Source organism: Equus caballus, chromosome 9 (genome assembly GCF_041296265.1).
Source record: "Equus caballus isolate H_3958 breed thoroughbred chromosome 9, TB-T2T, whole genome shotgun sequence".
NCBI classification, from domain to species: Eukaryota; Metazoa; Chordata; class Mammalia; order Perissodactyla; family Equidae; genus Equus; species Equus caballus.
In genome coordinates, this window is record NC_091692.1 from 54,633,076 (window position 1) to 54,650,842 (window position 17,767).

Consider the following 17,767-nt stretch of genomic DNA (forward strand, 5'->3'; position numbering starts at 1 on the left):
TGAGAAACATTATTGGTGTTAACACTCATCCAAAAGTTCATTACTTAATGCAAACGATTTTCTAGGTAGAGAAAAAAATTGTATATATTTCTGTAGATGAGGGCACATTTTGCAACATATTTTGTAATTTTCCTCTCAGAAGTATGAAAATTCTAAAGAAAAGATTATGAAATATATTGAAGTGAAACCTCTTAAAGGCAGGAACTAGCTTATTTTTTTTCAGTATTTTCTTTTGTACTTCTAAATAGAGTCTGGACTTTATCTTCACATTGTTTTATAGAACTCATATATCTGTATTTTTCTTGAATTTGCATTATTAGGTCCACAAGAGACGTACTTTTTTTTTTTAACTTTTATAAAATACTCAATTTGGGAAAGTCTGTCCTACTCGATTTCAAACAACGTGGGAGCGAGATCTTGTTTGACTTCATCCACGTATATTTTTCAGTAACAGGTTTCAGTGTCTTGCTCATAAATATTGCTTAAATAAAGCATGAATGCAAATTTTTCTTTCTGTAGTATTTTATACTTGTTTTAAAATAAGTTGAAAAGGGTTTAATTAAACATAGAAGTAGCTCCCCTCCAAAAATTTCTCTCCTTCACTATTTGTGATCACTAAGAGGAACCAGAAAGAAAACTCCCCAGCGAGACAAGTGAAATATAAAAAGAATAAGAGAAAGAAAAAGAAAGGAACCTTGTTTTCTATACCACATTCACTTAAGACAAAAATAGGGAAGCTATTTTTTAGCTTGAAAATAATGTTATGTGTTCTATGCTGCAGATATTCAATTTTATATCCTAGGAAACACTACTGTTCTACTAGGAGGCAGTGTAAGTGTGAGTCCTGGCTCTGCCGCTTGTTGTGAGACCTTGGTCAAGCTACCCGACCTTGCCAACCCTTACCGTCCCGGTCCGTAAAAGGTAGTAACATCTACCTCCACAAGCTATTGATCGAATAAGGCTGACAACACAGCGATGACACGTGCCAAGCGCTCCTATGGCACCTGTCATCACGAGCAGCTCAGTGAAGTTCGTATCTCAGCAACTCGGTGGGTCAATGCAGTAGACGTAGAAGCACACTGATGGGAATGCGTAGGTTGAATTTCATTACACAGGTTAGTATTAGCCAGGCATTTTACTAGCTGGACTCTGAGTATTGTTTAATCTCACTGTGTTTGATTAGCCAAATTCAAAATTAGTAATTCTGCGCTCAGGTTATCTCATTCTCCACGGCGCGGTCAGAGAAGACGCTGCCTCTTGAGGACCGCAGACCGCAGCGTTTGCAGTGCGCGTTTGCTGTGGCGGAAGAGAACACCGGACGTTCAAGCCCGGGCTCAAGCCACGATCTCTCAAACCATGAAGACATCCGCAGCGAATTTACAAAAAAAAAAAAAGGCAGAGCAACACCGACATGTCAGTCTTCTAAAGCTTCCGAAGCCGCTGCCGGATTCCAGGGCGCTGGCGCGCTCGCGGCACTGCGACAGGGGCGGGGCCGCAGCCGTAAAGCAGCGCCCCAGACCACGTGGGCTCCGACGCGGCCCGGTGCCCTTGGAGGCTCTTGCTGGGGGGTCATGGCAGGTTCGGTGCAGGGCAGTGGGTCCAGGGCTCTGGACCTGCTCCGGACCCTGCCCCGGGTTAGCCTGGCCAACTTAAAGCCGAATCCGGGCTCCAGGAAACTGGTAAGTGGCTGGTGGCGTTGCGGGCAAGCGCTGGCGCACGGGGCGATGGAAGCGGCCCTGCACTGCCCGCGCTTTCCGGGGACTGCTTACTCCAGAGGGTATTGGGATGGAGGTAGGGTTTCTGAGTCCCTGTTCTCCTTAACTGCAGAGGAAAATCTTCTCGCGTGGTGTCAACTCGTAATACGGTTTATGCTTAAAAGCATAATTATGCTAGGGCGTAGGAGCGAAGTCGCACTGCAAAATGATTGTCCCGTTCAAAATTGGAATTAAAATGAAGGACTTTTCCAGTATAGCTTCATGGGAAAGAGTTGAATTGATTTATTCCGTTAGATGTCTCTTCAAATCACTAAATACAGCCAGAAAAGCTGTTAGGTGACGTACTGTAATTTTGAAAATCAGTTCGTTGCCTTCGTGAAGTGACAGGAAGTAAATTAAGAAAAATGTTTTCTTTATAAATTAATCTTTAAATAAAATAATGTATGGGTAGCAATGACATATTTACAATTCCAAAATAGAATTTCTTAACTATCATGTAAGCTTTGTTTGTTGTGGATGTTTAACTCTAGGTTTTTTTCCGTTCGAGCCTGTTGTAGAACCCTTATCCCCATCCCATCCTTGGAAGTTTGCCTTTGAAACACAGCTTGCACTTTGGTTGCAAGAATTAGGTACATCTTCAGAGGCAAAGATGCTGATTTAGAGTGTTTGGACGCTAGAGCAGCTAGGACAGTGCTTGGCACAAGGTAGTGTTAGCTAGTACTGGTTGGTTGGATGAATAAATGGTGTAACAAAAAATATACAACGAAAAGATGAGATACAGTTTATAAAAAGGCATCTGTAGATCATAAAACTTTGTTCTTTCCTTTAGGAAAGACGACCGAGGGGGCGGAGAAGAGGTAGAAGATGTGGCAGAGGCGACAGATAAAGGAGAACGACAGAGAGGAACCCGGCCCCGACTGGGCTTTGAGGGAGGCCAGACTCCATTTTACATACAAATCCCAAAATACGGGTTTAATGAAGGACATAGGTAGGTTGTTCTGCTTTTTAAAGTAGAAAGCCCTGTTTTTCGCTGAGAATCACCTAAAAAATAGCTTGGTAGAAATTGATAGTCACTTTGAAGCAAACTTTTGCCCCTGTTCCTCTGAAGCATCTTTAGTCGTGCAATTAGTTTGGAATAGCAGGGAAAAAAGCCCAGACATTGAGACTGCAAAATGGAGATAATGATGCCTGCTCTCCTGGTTGTTTAGAGGCTTAGCAATAATATATATAAAAATCTGGCTCATTGTGATTACCCAATAAATGACAACTACGATGGTTACTTTGAGTTCCATTAATGCATAATTCAGATAGTGGGTTAAATTTTCCCCAAATTTGTTTGTTGATTTGTGTAAATGAGTGAAGTAAAATGCTTAAGAGGCAAAGTATTTTTAGCAAAATAAAGGAAATACTGGTTTTGTGTCGTTACCAAAAATCAAGCAGTATAACGTTTCTGTTGTAGTCAGGAGGGTCTTATTTTGTTACCATCTAAATTGTTGGAGGAAAATAGAGAACAAAACTTTTAAGTTGATTTGGAGAACTTAAGAGGAAGAGAGTTGAGTTTTCCAACTGTTACTTTCTTGTTTTGTAGCTTCAGACGCCGGTATCAGCCTTTGAGTCTCAACAGGCTGCAGTGTCTTATTGATTTGGGTCGAGTTGATCCTACTCAGCCTATTGACTTAACCCAGCTTGTCAATGGGAGAGGTGTGACCATCCAGCCATATAAAAGGGATTATGGTGTCCAGCTGGTAGAGGAGGTAAGTCTGGATTAGTATTTTTGGAGTTAGATAGGAGGCTATTTCTGATTTTCATATAATCTATACTCTGCCTCCTTTGTTTTTATCCCTTTTGAATTGTTATAACCATTACATAGTGGTGATTGTGTTTATACTCAGTTGTGGTTTTAGAAAGCCAGCATGATCACGTCGAGGGGCCTCTGTTCCCATGGTCCGGGAATGCTCTTCTCCCGTGTGTCCGTTCAGCTTGTTCCCTCCCTCCCTTTGGTTCTCTGTTCAGATCTGATAATATCAGAAAGGTCTTTTTTGATTTTCTTTTATAAAGGAACACTCAGCCCCCACCCGCTTCCCCCACAGTCGTACTCTGTCTGCATTACTCTGCCCGAAGTATTTTTTCTTTGAATATATGAACACCTGACATTTATTACTAAGTAATGCATTTATTTTTCACTGTCTTCCTCAGTGTGATGTAAGTTCTTTGAGAGCAGGTACTGTGATTCATTCCTATGTTTGCAATATTGGAAATATTGGCTCATGATAATAACTCAGTATTTATGGAAGAAAGGGATCAAATCCAATTCTAATCGCAGTAAAGGACTTTTCTATTTATAGACATTGGCCAGGCATTTCATAAGCAAATAAACGTGCTGTTAATTAACTGCTCCTCCTCCTTGTTGTCAGTAATGTAACTGTGTGAGTAACTTAGTGTCCACTAGAGGGAGGCATATGTTTATGGAAAAACCTTTTAGATTCCTTTGAAAAAGTAAACCTTACGGATAAAGGATTTTCAAATAAGATGATTTGAAGATAGATTACCAAATATGCGATTAAGTCTCAGTATCCTACTCTGGGTGTATAAGGGAATGCACATGTAAATTGACATGGAAAAATCCGTGACCTCTTCAGCTGTTAAACTGCGCATCCCAGCAACTCACAGGTATGTGTCTATTAAACTAACAAAAATAATCCTGAAAACGACACCAGGGCAGTGGTTGTGTAAGTACAGTTCCACATCGTTTACAGCGCTGTAAATTGATTTCAGATTTGTAGTAAATAGTGGATAATAAGACTTTCTGATCCTTCAGCATAAAATTACCAATTTGGAAAGACATGTTTTCAAGGAAAAACAAAATAAACCTAACTGATAGAAAGACATTCCTAAAAATGCTTTTATAATACTTAAAATACTGCAACTAACCCCAATGTCCAAGGATGGGGAGTGGTCAAGCAATCTATGGAATAGTAATTAAAAATCACAAATTATAGGGGCTGGCCCTGTGGCCTAGTGGTTAAGTTTGGCGCCCTCCCCTTCTGTGGCCTGGGTTCAGTTCCTGGGTACAGACCCACACCACTCGTCGACGGCCATGCTCTGGCAGCAACCCGCAGACAAAATAGAGAAAGACGGGCAACAGATGTTAGCTCAGGGTGAATCTTCCTCAGCAGAAAAAAAAAAAAAATCACAAATAATATGGCAAGACCTTACTTTATTGAGTCAAACGTACCATAATTATTAAAATGCAGGTCGGTATCATAGATGGAAAAAGTGTATCTTAGAATTGATGGAATATTTTTTAAATATATTAAAGGTTCATAATTAATAAAAGGAACTTGATTGGGAGCCAGCTTGTTTCAACCACACCAAAATAGGAAAAAATTCTTATCACTACAAAAAGAATGGTAATGATGCCATCTTTTTATTTTTGTCAGAATCTGTTTTGAAATTAAAATATAGCACATCCTAACTAAAGTGATCAAAAGTAGAACTTAAAAAAGTTCAGGACTACATTTTTCAGTGTTGACCATGGTAGGGAAAGGTAAACTTATTTTCTGTCAGTTTAGAGGCTGTAGTAAAGTCAATAATGAATGCAAAGTGAATTTCTGTTGTCCTTTGCTCCCTTTTTTCTTAGAGGGGGTGACCCCTCCAAAGCTCAGATATTTTATTCTTTCGCTGATTCTAGCCCACTCGTCCCCCTCTTTAACCTTCTCTTGGCCTCTTGCTTGTTAAGGGATAGGAAGATAAGTCATGATCTGTATCCTACAGCATAATGTTGTGGTTAAGAACACATACTGTGGCTGGACTGTCTGGGTTAGAATCCTAGCTTTGTGATTTTGGGCAAGGTATTTAACCTATCTGTGCTTCAGTTTCCCCATCTGTGAAGTTGGTTTAGCAATAATCCTGTCATAGGGTTGTTATGAGGGTTAAACAGCCAACTATTACCGAAGTACTGGGAATGGGTGCTTATATTGGTGTCTACGAAATACATCAAGTGAAAATATAGTCATCTCTGCTCACAGGGAAGGAAAATTGGTAAAAGAAGGGGGCCTAGAAAATGTAAAAGAATTTGATGTTATTTGATAGGACCTGGAAGCAGAAGTCTTTGAAGTAGGAATTGCTGTTACATTGTGGGCATTTTGGAGGAGGAAACACAGTGTAAAAAGGAAGCTTGCCATAGTTAATTTACTTTTAGCCAAGCTAGCTACTCACAGACTATTTTGACGTGTTACAGGGTGCTGATACCTTTAAGGCGAAAGTTAATATTGAAGTACAGTTGGCTTCGGAACTAGCCATTGCTGCAATCGAAGAGAGTGGTGGTGTCGTTACTACAGCCTTCTGTGATCCCAGAAGTCTGGGTAAGCTTGCTCCGCAGTCATTTTCTTCTCTCCCTCTTTGTCTCATGCTGGCTGCATGTGAGGATTGTAAAAGTCCTCATGGCTGTTTGACTTGCCGTTTGGACACCTCTGTTTTCTGTTTCAGGATTTCTTATTAGTGCTGTGGCTGGTGGGGCTCTGTCCTCTGATAGACCTCAGCCAGTAGGTCATAAAAAGGTTTTGTTTTTGTTTTTGAACACAGGGCTTAAATACAATGTTACCTATGTCTAGAAACTCACTAATGGTTGGTAACCCAGGAGTAACTCTGACTTTCAAGATACAAACTTTTGAAAATTAAGCATTTCCATTTGTTTACTTAAAACAAGCTTATTTAATTAAAAGAGTTCTTGGAATTAAGTTCTCGTCTTGGTCATATTTAAAAATTAATGATTATAAAATACCATTATTAAAAGAAAACCATCATGTAAATAAAATAGTCAACATTTGCCTTTCTCTTTTTTGAATTTAAAAATTGTTTTAGAAATTCTATGCAAACCTGTTCCATTCTTTCTGCGTGGACAACCCATTCCAAAACGAATGCTTGCACCTGAAGCACTGGTGCCGTATTATACTGATGCAAAGAATCGTGGTGACCTGGCGGATCCGGCCAAATTTCCTGAAGCAAGACTTGAACTCGCCCAGAAGTATGGTTATATTTTACCTGACGTTACTAAAGATGAACTCTTCAAAGTTACTACTCGAAAGGACCCAAGGCAGATTTTCTTTGGTCTTGCTCCTGGACGGGTGGTGAATATGGCAGATAAGAAAATCCTGAAACCTACAGAGGAGAATGTCCTCAAGTATTACAGCTCATGAATTCCCTTCCAAGAAAGCAGAGTTGGAAAAGAGGACTGGAAAAGGAGGCCATGCGATAAAACAAAGAATTGGTGCGGTCACTGTGTTTGAGTGATGTCTACGACCTGGCTCTCAATAATACTTTCATCTTGGTCATTGTATTATTTCTTATCATAGTCATTGTCAAGGAAAGTCTGCCTAGCAATGGCTTAAACAAATTAGTTTTTTTCTTATTTTTTATCACCTAAGAAGAATTGGTAGTGACGGTAATAGCCATAGCAGTTCAATAATCTTGCAGTTTCTGTATCTGCAATTCTCATGGCCTCTCCCCAAGACCCTAAGATGATCACCATGGCTCCAGTAAGAATAACCTTAAAGGGCAGGAAGAAGCGGGGAGAATGGTTCAAGCTATAGCTGCCCTGTTCATAAGGAAGCAAAAGTTTTCTCATGACCACCCCTTGCAGACTTTCATATACATCTTATTATCCATAGCTGTGTCATTTGATTCCCTCTAAGGGCAATGAGGCTGACGCACTGAGACTTAACTATGCCTGCCTCTACAGTTGGTAGATGGGAGAGGCAGAACATCCTTGGGGATGGAAATTGATTAGCCAACTACTAAGGACTGCCAACGTCATCAAAAAAGTTATTCATTCAGTATATATTTGTTGAATGTCAAGTATTCTAGGTTCTATTTAAATAACATAATATACATATATTTTATAGGGTACTTGATATTTACAAAATATATTTTTATAAATATAAAATAATTAAAAATACTTTAGAAAAGGTGCACTACTTCAAAAAAAGATCATAATAGAAGTTTTCAATGTACATTTTTTAAAATGTGCTTTCAAAAACCGTACCTAGGCATTCTGGAAAATGTAATGAAAACAGGTATTGCAGTTTGAATGGTACTACGCTAGAAAACAGAAGTAAATAGTTGTAGCAAAAACTTGTAGATATAAAGATGTTTCTGTGAGAACATAAAGGGCTGAGTACCCATAATGCACATGACAGAGGGTTTAACAATGTGCTGCCAGGCACCGTAGCTTTTATATACTCATTGATCCGTTGCTGCTGCTATTAAGTTGGTTTTTCTTACTAACGCAATAGGATAGACTTAGGGTAGATGATAATAACACATTGTGTTCTGTGAGAAAATATTGGGCCGTGGAAAAGAGAAAATTAAAAGGGGCGATTTAATTTTGAAGTTACATATATGATCCTGAAAGAGATAGAGAAACAACAGGAATAGTATTATCTTATAATAGCACATCTATTTATTTGGTAAATTTAAGACAACTGTTTAATAGTATCTTTATTATGTTCAAGATTATCATTATTATGTTTAAGATATTATTATTATGTTTTTAAGACATAATTTTCACTCTGAGCTCATTAGTAACAGTATAACAAAAGTTGAGGCAAATTCATTTTTGTTTTCAATCTGAAAAAAGTCACTTTTGGAAGTTTCAAGAATGGAAAAAGTGCTATAAATGTGTTTCATTAAATTGTTCTTTTAAAAATGTATTTTGAAAGTCTACAACAATGTATGAACACACCATTTTACTATTAATTTCTTCTCCTGTACATATCCGTGAGACCAGAATAAAAATGGACTATTTTCCTGGCTAGATATGCATTTATTTCATAAAGGAGCTCCTAATTGCGAAAATACTTGGGTGAAACCGTCATCTCCATTCTCTGGATCCATTCCCAACGTCAGATGGAGAGACGAATGTGACTGGATTTCACCTGTTCAGCTTGTAACCCCAACCTTTGTCTCCACTTGGAATAAAGTTGTGTACTTTCGCTATCAAAAGGAACTTCCCATTCACCATCTGGCCCTTCAGCAGTCCCCTAAGCACTAAAAATAGAAGTAAGACTAAACGGGTGAAATTAATTTTAATGATTTGTTTTACTTAAGCCAGTATTTCCAAGTATTGTCATTTCAATATGTACGTAGTGTACACTTAGTAATGAGATATTTGATCTTTTTTTGTACTAAGTTTTCAAAATCTGGCTTTTACAGCATATCTCAATTCAGACTATCTGCATTTCAAGTGTTCAATAGCCACATGTGGCTAATGGCTACTGTGTTGGACAGTCCAACTCCAGAGTATCTGGGATTTAGCTGCTCTGTTTCCAGTTGACTAAAGCAGCACAGCTACCGTGACAATCAAGTTCGGTGGTGGGTTAAAATAGTTCTATATGAATTGATGTGCATAATGAAGATGCATGCCTAATTAAAATACAAAACCACCTCCCCTTGGAGAGAAATCAAGCAGGTACCATAAGCCAAAACATAGACCACACATCAGAAAATATTTAGATAATCATCACAAATCTGCTTTTAATTTTGAAATATTTGAAACATAACCAGCCAATATTAGAAGACTAACAGAAAATATTTGAAGTAATCCAATAGTACAAAATAGAGGCAATAAAAGTTATGAGTATTTAATAAATGTTGTGTTTAATAACATGGATAATATAGCCATGAAGTATCTTTAAGTAAAAAGAGTTAGAAGACACTGTGTCTGATATTACTTCATTTTGGTAAAATAAAAACATTTATCATTATTTGAACAAATACATAGTAAAAAACATTGAAAATGCTTATTTATGTTTTCTAAAGGCACCATTTTTTGTTCATAACAAAAAATAAAATAAGGCATGGCACTGTGCATGAGTAGCTAATCTGAAAAACCTTCCACTGTAAACGCCTGGATATGCAAGACAAATTATATCAAGCATTCTTGTACCTGCAAAATTGAGGTCATATAAAGGAAAGCACAATGCCTCGTTTTCCACAAAGGAGGAGGAGTTCAGAACAAGCTCAATGAGCATCCAGTGCTGAGGCTGGTGTACCGCTTCCCTAAGTTGATGGGTATGGGAGGATGGGTGGGGAGCTTCTCTAGAACCTAGAGGATTGGGTTTTACTATCCCTACTGGAAGAGGAACTCTGTACTGGGACCCTGAAGGATCCGTGTTTCACAATGAAACCCCTACAGTAAAACTAACCCTCAATGAAAAACTTGGCTGAAATAGAAACCCACAAACACAGGGAGTTGACAGACAAGTCTTTGTTTTTTTCTTGGACTCCAGCTGGGATTCCTCTAAGAATTTGTCACTAAATGTGTGCCATCCAGTTGGTGTGGCTTCAGTGTCCACCACAACTGTACCTAGGAAAAGTCTAGCCGAAAAATAAATATAAAAGTATATTCTAAATTAATTGCATTTCCGTAGCAAGAGAAACTCTACACCCAGGCTACACAACAGTTTCAAGATAAAGCATTATGAAGTTTTAGCTTCTAGTATAAATATAAATTTACAAATCCTATATTGGGGTTTCTATTGTTAGATAACAAATTCTTACAAAACTACTGGCTGAAAACCACCTTTCCATATACTTATGGGTTCTGTGGGTTTAGAATTCAGGAAAAGCATAGGAGGAAGCTTCTACATGTTGCATGGTGTCTGGGGCACAGGCTCGTGAAGACTTGACAGGTCAGGGTGACTCCGTGGCTGGTGGCTGGAATCAATCAGAGGAGTCTTCACATGTCTGTGAGTTGATTTTGGCTGTAGTCTGGGTCCTCAGTGAGGGTTCACAGGAGCACCAGCATTTGGCCTCTCCGTGTGACTTGGGATTTCCACTGCATGGTGGCCCCAAGGTTCCAAAAGCAAGCGTCTTTGCAAACAAGTCAGAATCAACATTGCCTTTCATGACATAGCTTCAGGAGTCCTGCAGCATCACATCTGCTATATTCTATTTGTTAAAAGTGAGTTACTTATATCAGCTGAGATTTGAAGGAAGGGGACACGGAAACTGCCCTCAATGAGAAGAGTGTTAAAGGATTTATGGACATATTTTAAAAACACCACAGTCTGCATTTGGGCTACAAATTATTTAAATTCCTCTCACTTGCAAAACATACTTACCTTCTCCCAAGACCCCTCAAAAATTTGATTTCATTACAGCATTTGGGTCCGGTTCAAGGCCCAGGATCTCATAATCTAAATCAGATCCAGGCCAGATTAAGTTCTTCAGATACAGTCACCCTTGATATGAAGACCTGTGAAGCAAAGAGGTAAGTTTTCTGCCCCCTCTAGCCACACCCCTCTTCCAAACATACACATCTGTGGGGATACAGGCATTGGATAACTGCTACTGATATACCCACTTAAAAAGATGGCAAAAAAAAAAATTTGTTATGTAACAGTGATACAGTGTCGGATACATATGCTGTGTATCCACAGCAATTCTGAGGTACACCCAGGTGCATGCTGGCAGTTCTCTGATGTAGGCTCAGCCCTACTCTCTGGAGGGTTTTTTTCTTGCTTTTGTTTTGCTTTCCCCATGGTGCTTGGCTTTGACTTCTGGTTTCTTGGTTCTGTACCCTGACAAGCTGCACGGTATTTCCATAGATAAAGCATGACAAATTATGAGCTAAAGATGCCAAGTTATAAGGCCCATTATGAAAAAACCTAACATGATTGAATGTAATTAATATCAACTGAAAGTAGGTTTAGAATGCTAAGAATTTATAAAAGTGGTATGATAAATTATAAAAAGCATATTTTAAATGATTAAGACACAATCTTAAAATCTGAAAAATAAGATACCACGAAGGGGTAGGTATAAAAAAGTAGAATTTTATAAACAAAAGTTTTATTAAAATTTAAAACACCTTACACGGGTAAAATAACAGTTTAGATACAACTGAAGACAGAATTAGTTAACCAGAAGAAAGGACTAAAGGGAATGCAGATTAGAGTGAAAAACAAATATGTAAGGTTTAATGAGCTTGTGGGATAAAACTGTATGGTCTAACATATCTAATGGAATGTCTTTGAGGAAAGGAAAGAGGCAATATATGATGTGAAAATGATTGAAAATATTCCAGACTTATCTTAAATCGTTAGATCCCAGAAGTATAATTACCCCCCAAAAGGATAAGTAACAATAAATCTATACCTAGAAATATTCTAAAGGAAATTTCAGAGTCAGATCTTACAAGCAGCCTGGGGAAAAAAGACAGGATAACTACAAAAAACAGTAAGCTTGACGTTAAAGTTAACATCAATAAAATGTCGAAAGATAATATTATATATTCATGGTGCTCAGAAAAATTAACTATCATTCTAGAATTCCAAGCCCAGGTAAACTACCATTAAGCGTAGGCATGAAATAGACATTTTCTAGAGAAACCACGAGGCAGGAGGTGTCTACCACTTATAGACATTCATAAAAGAACTTACAAAGGGTGTCATTTAGGAGGAGGGAAGTCTCCACACTAGGAAGGAATAGGATACTAGATCCAATGGGGATCGAAGAATCTGTTAGATACATGGGTAAGTCCAATTAAGGTTTACCCAAGTTCTGGAGATATAAAAAATTATGGAAAAGAAAAGTGTGTAAGACAGGAGGCAGTGGAGTAACTGGAAGTAACAGATAATAAGCATCTTGTATATCTTGGGAGGAGACTAATCATAACTCACTTTAGACATTCTTAAATGAATTACGGTTATTAAAATTGTTAAAATATCACAAAAGTCAGAGAGAGAAGATAAAACTCTGTTTCAGGAATATAGAAGAGAAGGGACTTTGAAAATTCTCTCATGACAAAAGCACTTAGAATATTGCAAACACCATTGTAAAGGTATACTGAAATGCTCATGATTGAAAGTGTAACACCTCGGCTCCAAAAACAAAGAGTGAATGGACAGCTGGAGTGGAAAGTGAGAGCTGACACAGCTGCTGTGCCAGGAGGCACGTCTGTATAGTGGTGACCGAAGGCTTGGCTGATAGTCGTCCACAAGACAACGTGTAAGTTCTACACTAGGGCTGAAAGGGAGCACCGATGCTTCAGCCGTGCTTGTGGCAATTGTTGATAGTGGTGATCAAAGGGCTTGAGTGCTAATGGTCACATAGGATGTGGGAATTTGAGCAACAGATTTGAGCATGAAGCCGGGACTTGCAAAGGATCTCTGCTCTCCGTGTAAATGTGGACCAAAAGAAAATGCCCACCTTCAATAGGAAATGAAAAGAAATATTGTCTGCTTCAGTTCTGGCTGTGGGAAGGGTAGAAAAAAAATTTTCCCCCTAACATTTTATGACCACATGCTTCCATTCACATGGATTTTTGTGCTCATATTTGTATTGCTTTACTTATGAGGTCTGGGAACTCAGACGACACAGGATTTCTGAGATAAAGTCGCACCAAATGGAAACTTTGAATCTAAAATAACAAAATACAAGAGGAAGCAAGCTATCATGATGTCAGCAGCAGACAGAAACAAATCGCATCACTAATCTGTCAAGAAAAGCAGAATAGAATTATTGGACGGAGACTATGTGGTGTAGAGTGGCTAGCTGTTCTCTCAATGTATTTCATCTTCCTCTCGGATTCAGAGATGGAGTCATTACATCTCCAAGTTTCCCTTATGGTTGGCTATGGCCATATGACCAAGTTCTGGCCTATGGAATGTGTCACTTTCAGGCCTACTTGATAGAAACTTCCAAAATACAATCCTCCATTCTCAACCTTGCAGAATGGAGAGAACAGTATGGGTTTGGAGGAGGAGGATCCAAGATGTATACTCAAATAGGCACAAGGAAGACCACTCAGCCCCAAATACCTGTTGATCTGATTTCTGTTTGCAAGGAATACATGGCACAGAGACTGATTGCGTTTTTGCAGCAACAGCTAGCACTAAACAAATCAATAAACTATAAAATATGTGTAAGTGATTAAACAGATAAAAGAAGGAATTGAAAATAAGAAAAAGAAAAACTCTTTCAGTAAGGACCAGGCAGATTTGGAAAAGAACCAAAGTGAATACCTATAAATTATATGCGTCATCTTGTATATCTTGGGAGGAGACTAATCATAACTAACTTTAGACATTCTTAAATGAATGACAGTTATTAAAATTGTTAAAATATCACGAAAGTAAGAGAGAGAGAAGATAAAACCCTGTTTCAGGAATCATATGAAAGCCTGGGGGAGGGTGTGGTCTTTACTCCCAGGGATCATCATCGGTATTATTGATCCTTCAGCCAGTTGCAGCTATGTGACAGTGAGGTCCAGAGACGGTCCTCTGCTTCAAGCAAATTTGGAACTATTCCCTTTAGCGGCTGCCACTCTGATCCTAGATTAATCCATAAAAGCTATGATCTTAAGCATTTTCCATCAAGCTAATGAAGCTCAGCCATCAGGGTTCCTACACTTGCTTGCACTCCTTAAGGGCCTTGGGATAAAATCCAGCAGTTTGTTCACCTGGTCAGAGATTTTTTTGTAACGTTGAAATAGTTTTAAATGCAACTGACTCCTGTCTCCAACTCTCAACTTTCCCTACATCCCATATTCTCTCGTATCAGAAGGCTTGAGAACGACAAAGCTGACTTAGGGTATGACTAAATTTGGCTGAATGGCACTGATTTTTGTGGTTTGCAGTCACATCTGTATTAAGTTATTTAGAACAGATGTAGCAAGATGACCACTCTCCACTGTGCTGATTCATCCTGCACCGTTGTGACACAACAGTGTCACAAAATACGTCAGGTGCAGCGCATGTCCTTTTTTTCATTGGAGTAAAGGCTTCTACCACAGTTCCTCATGCTGTTGACTATTTCAATATTTTACAATAGTTTACATTTTCTTTGGGAATTTGGCTATTATGTGGAATATGTTGACTACAGAGCAACTTGAGTTTTTCTTTATCATTTAAATGTAATAAGATGCTCATTATACAGCTGTTCAAGCCTTGTAAGGTGAGTACAGCAAGGTTCTGAAAACTAAAACATATTTTTGCTGAATTAGAGGAGAAACCCATTCACAAATGAGATGCAAAATATGTATTTAAAAAGCTAATAAAGTTTGAATCCTCTATCTTAACTGAAATGACATTTGGAAGAGTTTCAATGAACCCTGTTAGAAGTGGCAGATTCCTGGTTGGGTGTAGGAAGTTGCTGTGGCTGGGTGGCACGGAGGCTCCAATATTTCACATCCCTCGGTTTCTGTGCCCTTCGCCATGTGACTTGCAGCGTCTGCCAACTCAGCCCTTCGAAACAGGCCTAGACTTGTGAGCTGCTTTGGTCAACAGAGTGGGCAAATGTGCCAGTGTGCCAGTTCTGACCCTAGGCCTTCAGAAGCTGTGTGTGCCTGTGGAGTTGATTTCCCCTCTGTCGTGATCATGAGAACACGTCTGTGTAGCCTGTTGGGGGATCAGGAACCATGTGGAGGAGAGATGCCTCACTCCCCCTAGAGGACATTCCAGACCAGCCAGCACCCAGCTGACAAGCCAGCTGAATGCGGACACCTGAGTGAGCCCAACAGAGCTCGGCAGAGCCCGTCCGAGACCAGCGCAAGCAGCCAGCTACCCCCGAGACTGTGCAGAAATGGTCAGTAACAGGTTTTTTGTTCTACCCAAGTTACGTTTTGAAGTGGGTTTATTATGCTCGTTATTGTGACAACAGATGCCTGACATAGAGGGATGCATTCTTTGTTTTTGTTTTTATTAATGAAAGAAATAAGAGGAAAAACAGCTAAGAATTAGGGAAATATGGGAAATGTAATAAAATGAGCCCTAAACTTCATAGACATTATTCAAATACTGTAGTGGGCTGCACGGTGGTCCCCAAAAGATATGTCCACATCCTAACCCCTGAAATTGGTGACTGTTACCTTATTTGGAAAAAGGGCCTTTGCAGTTGTAGTTAAATTACAGATTTGAGATGAGATCATCCTGTAGGATCCAGGTGGGCCCTCAATCCAGTGACAGCTGTTCTTATAAGACACACACAAGAGAAGACAGACATAGAAGAGGGGGCGACGTGAGGACAGAGACACATTGGAGGGATGTGGCCACCAGCTGAGGAAGCTTCAGCCACCAGAAGCCACAGGGGCGTGAAGTGGATGCTCCCCGCAGTCTCTGCAGGGAACGCGGCCCTGCCGACAACTGGATCTGAGAATCTTGCCTCCAGAGCTGGAGGAGAGGACATTTATGGTTTTTTTAGGCACCCAGTTTGTGGCAACTTGTTACAGTGACCCTAGGAAATTAATGCAGGTACCCAGAAGTAATTTGTAGTCAAAACATTTTAGATTCTGACCAAGCCGCTGCCTCAGAAACCACACGAGCCTCTTATTGTCTGTGATGGTCTCTAGGGAATGAGCTGGTCAGAGTCAGGAAGGAGGGGCTCGAGACCTTCCCATCTGTTCACCAGCAGCGATGCCCTGACACTCACCTGAGCAGGGAACAACGCTTCCCCGGGCCGTTCAAGCCTCATTATCTTCTTCTCCCTCGGATCACGGGATTATCCAATTCTTTCTCTACCACAAGTATCAGTATTTTCCAAGATTTTTGTATCTTAATGTCACGGTCATTAGCACTTCCTTAGGCCCATTCCTCACTAACTTTAGAAGCACATCCTGCTTAACACTGTTCAAAAATTATTTGAATACACTGTTTTCGTTGTCCCTCAGTCACAAACAAATGTAGATATTAATCAAACAGAATACTAATCTGTGATAGGAAAAAGCTGTAACCAAAGCCCTGTCAGACACAGTACGTCCGCTAGTTTCCTGTGACTGCATCTATTTCTATTAGGATTTTATGGATTAAGCACTGAAGATCCTAAAAAATAATATTCATTATGTGAACAGTATTTCCCAAGTATGACAGAAATATCACTAGTGGCGTTTAAAATAAAGTTATCTACCACATGTTGGGATTTTTAAATAAGTATGTATTATTCAAATAGATATTAGGAAAAAATAACACACCAATCTATGACTCCACATGTATTACTTCTTATGACAATGCTAAGTTTAAAAAAAAAAAAAGTGAGAAAGGGGCCGGCCCTGTGGTGTAGTGCTTAAGTTCGGCACACTCCACTTCAGTGGCCCAGGTTCGTGGGTTCGGGTCCCAGGTGCAGACCTACACCACTCATCGGCCATGCTGTGGCAGCATCCCACATGCAAAATAGAAGAAGACTGGCACAGATGTTAGCTCAGGGAGAATCTTCCTCAAGCAAAAAAAGGAAGCTTGGCAACAGACGTTACCAAACAAACAGAACAACAAACAAAAAACAAGAGTGAGATAAAATGCTGTGGTATAAAACACAGCAAAAACAATGAAGGAGTAGGGAAATGACTTAAGTTTGGAAAATGCCACATCATACATACCTTATACATTTGCTAATTTTTCAATTATGTAAATTCTAGGAAATCAATAAAAACTAACAATTCTTAGCCCTAAGATCATTATTAAACGAGAGTGCTCTGAAGATCAGTCTCTCCTCCACTGCTGGCAACCTTCACAGTTGGCATCACAAATCCTCATTCACCAGTTTTCACCTGAGTAGTAGCCTCCTTCAGATTACACCTCTAAGAAAGTACTGCAGCCTAATAAAACGTCCCAACTCTGTCACATCACACGTCTACATTCTGAGGAACAGATAACAGAATTATACACGTGGAGAAGGAAAACTGCAGAATACTAATTTTCTACATACTCAGAACCTGCCTTTCCTTTGAGATTTGGATACAGTGGCTAGAATCCATCTAACAAGAAGATAATGCCCTAATACCATACTGGTATAAAACGTGCACTTACAACTGGCCAAAGCACAACAGAAGTCTCTCTCTCGCTCTGGTAAACTTCCACGGCAGGTGTTCCTGGTCAGCAGGCGGTCTGTTGCAGGCCGACTCAGGGATCCTGGCTCCTTCCATCTTGCAGCTCTGCCCTGGAGCTTCCTCGTTCCCTGCATTCAGCTGACTGAAGAAAGCAAGCCTGGAAGCAGCAGACTCTTGATGAAGTATCATCGAGACGTGCTCTGAGACAATTCTCCATGTCCCAACCAGCTCT

At 39.6% G+C, this 17,767-nt stretch overlaps 1 protein-coding gene and 1 pseudogene across 6 annotated transcripts in view; one reads left to right on the plus strand and one right to left on the minus strand.

The window, feature by feature from the left end:
• LOC138915580 (uncharacterized) overlaps nt 1–17,767 on the minus strand; it is a 61,190-nt gene that overhangs the window by 13,806 nt on the left and 29,617 nt on the right. For 4 of the 6 annotated variants that reach the window (XR_011421610.1, XR_011421611.1, XR_011421614.1 and 1 more), the window contains one exon: nt 17,516–17,692. The exons of 1 other annotated variant lie outside the window; for it this stretch is intronic. Coding sequence is in view for 1 of the 5 variants with exons in the window: in XM_070222323.1 (XP_070078424.1) it covers nt 17,516–17,692 (177 nt within the window). In the remaining 4 variants the exon portion in view is untranslated. Of the gene's footprint in view, nt 1–9,430; nt 17,693–17,767 lie in introns of those variants that run through there. One more of the 6 variants, XR_011421612.1, reaches the window with a different exon arrangement.
• On the plus strand, nt 1,433–8,529 carry LOC138915584 (large ribosomal subunit protein uL15m-like; annotated as a pseudogene).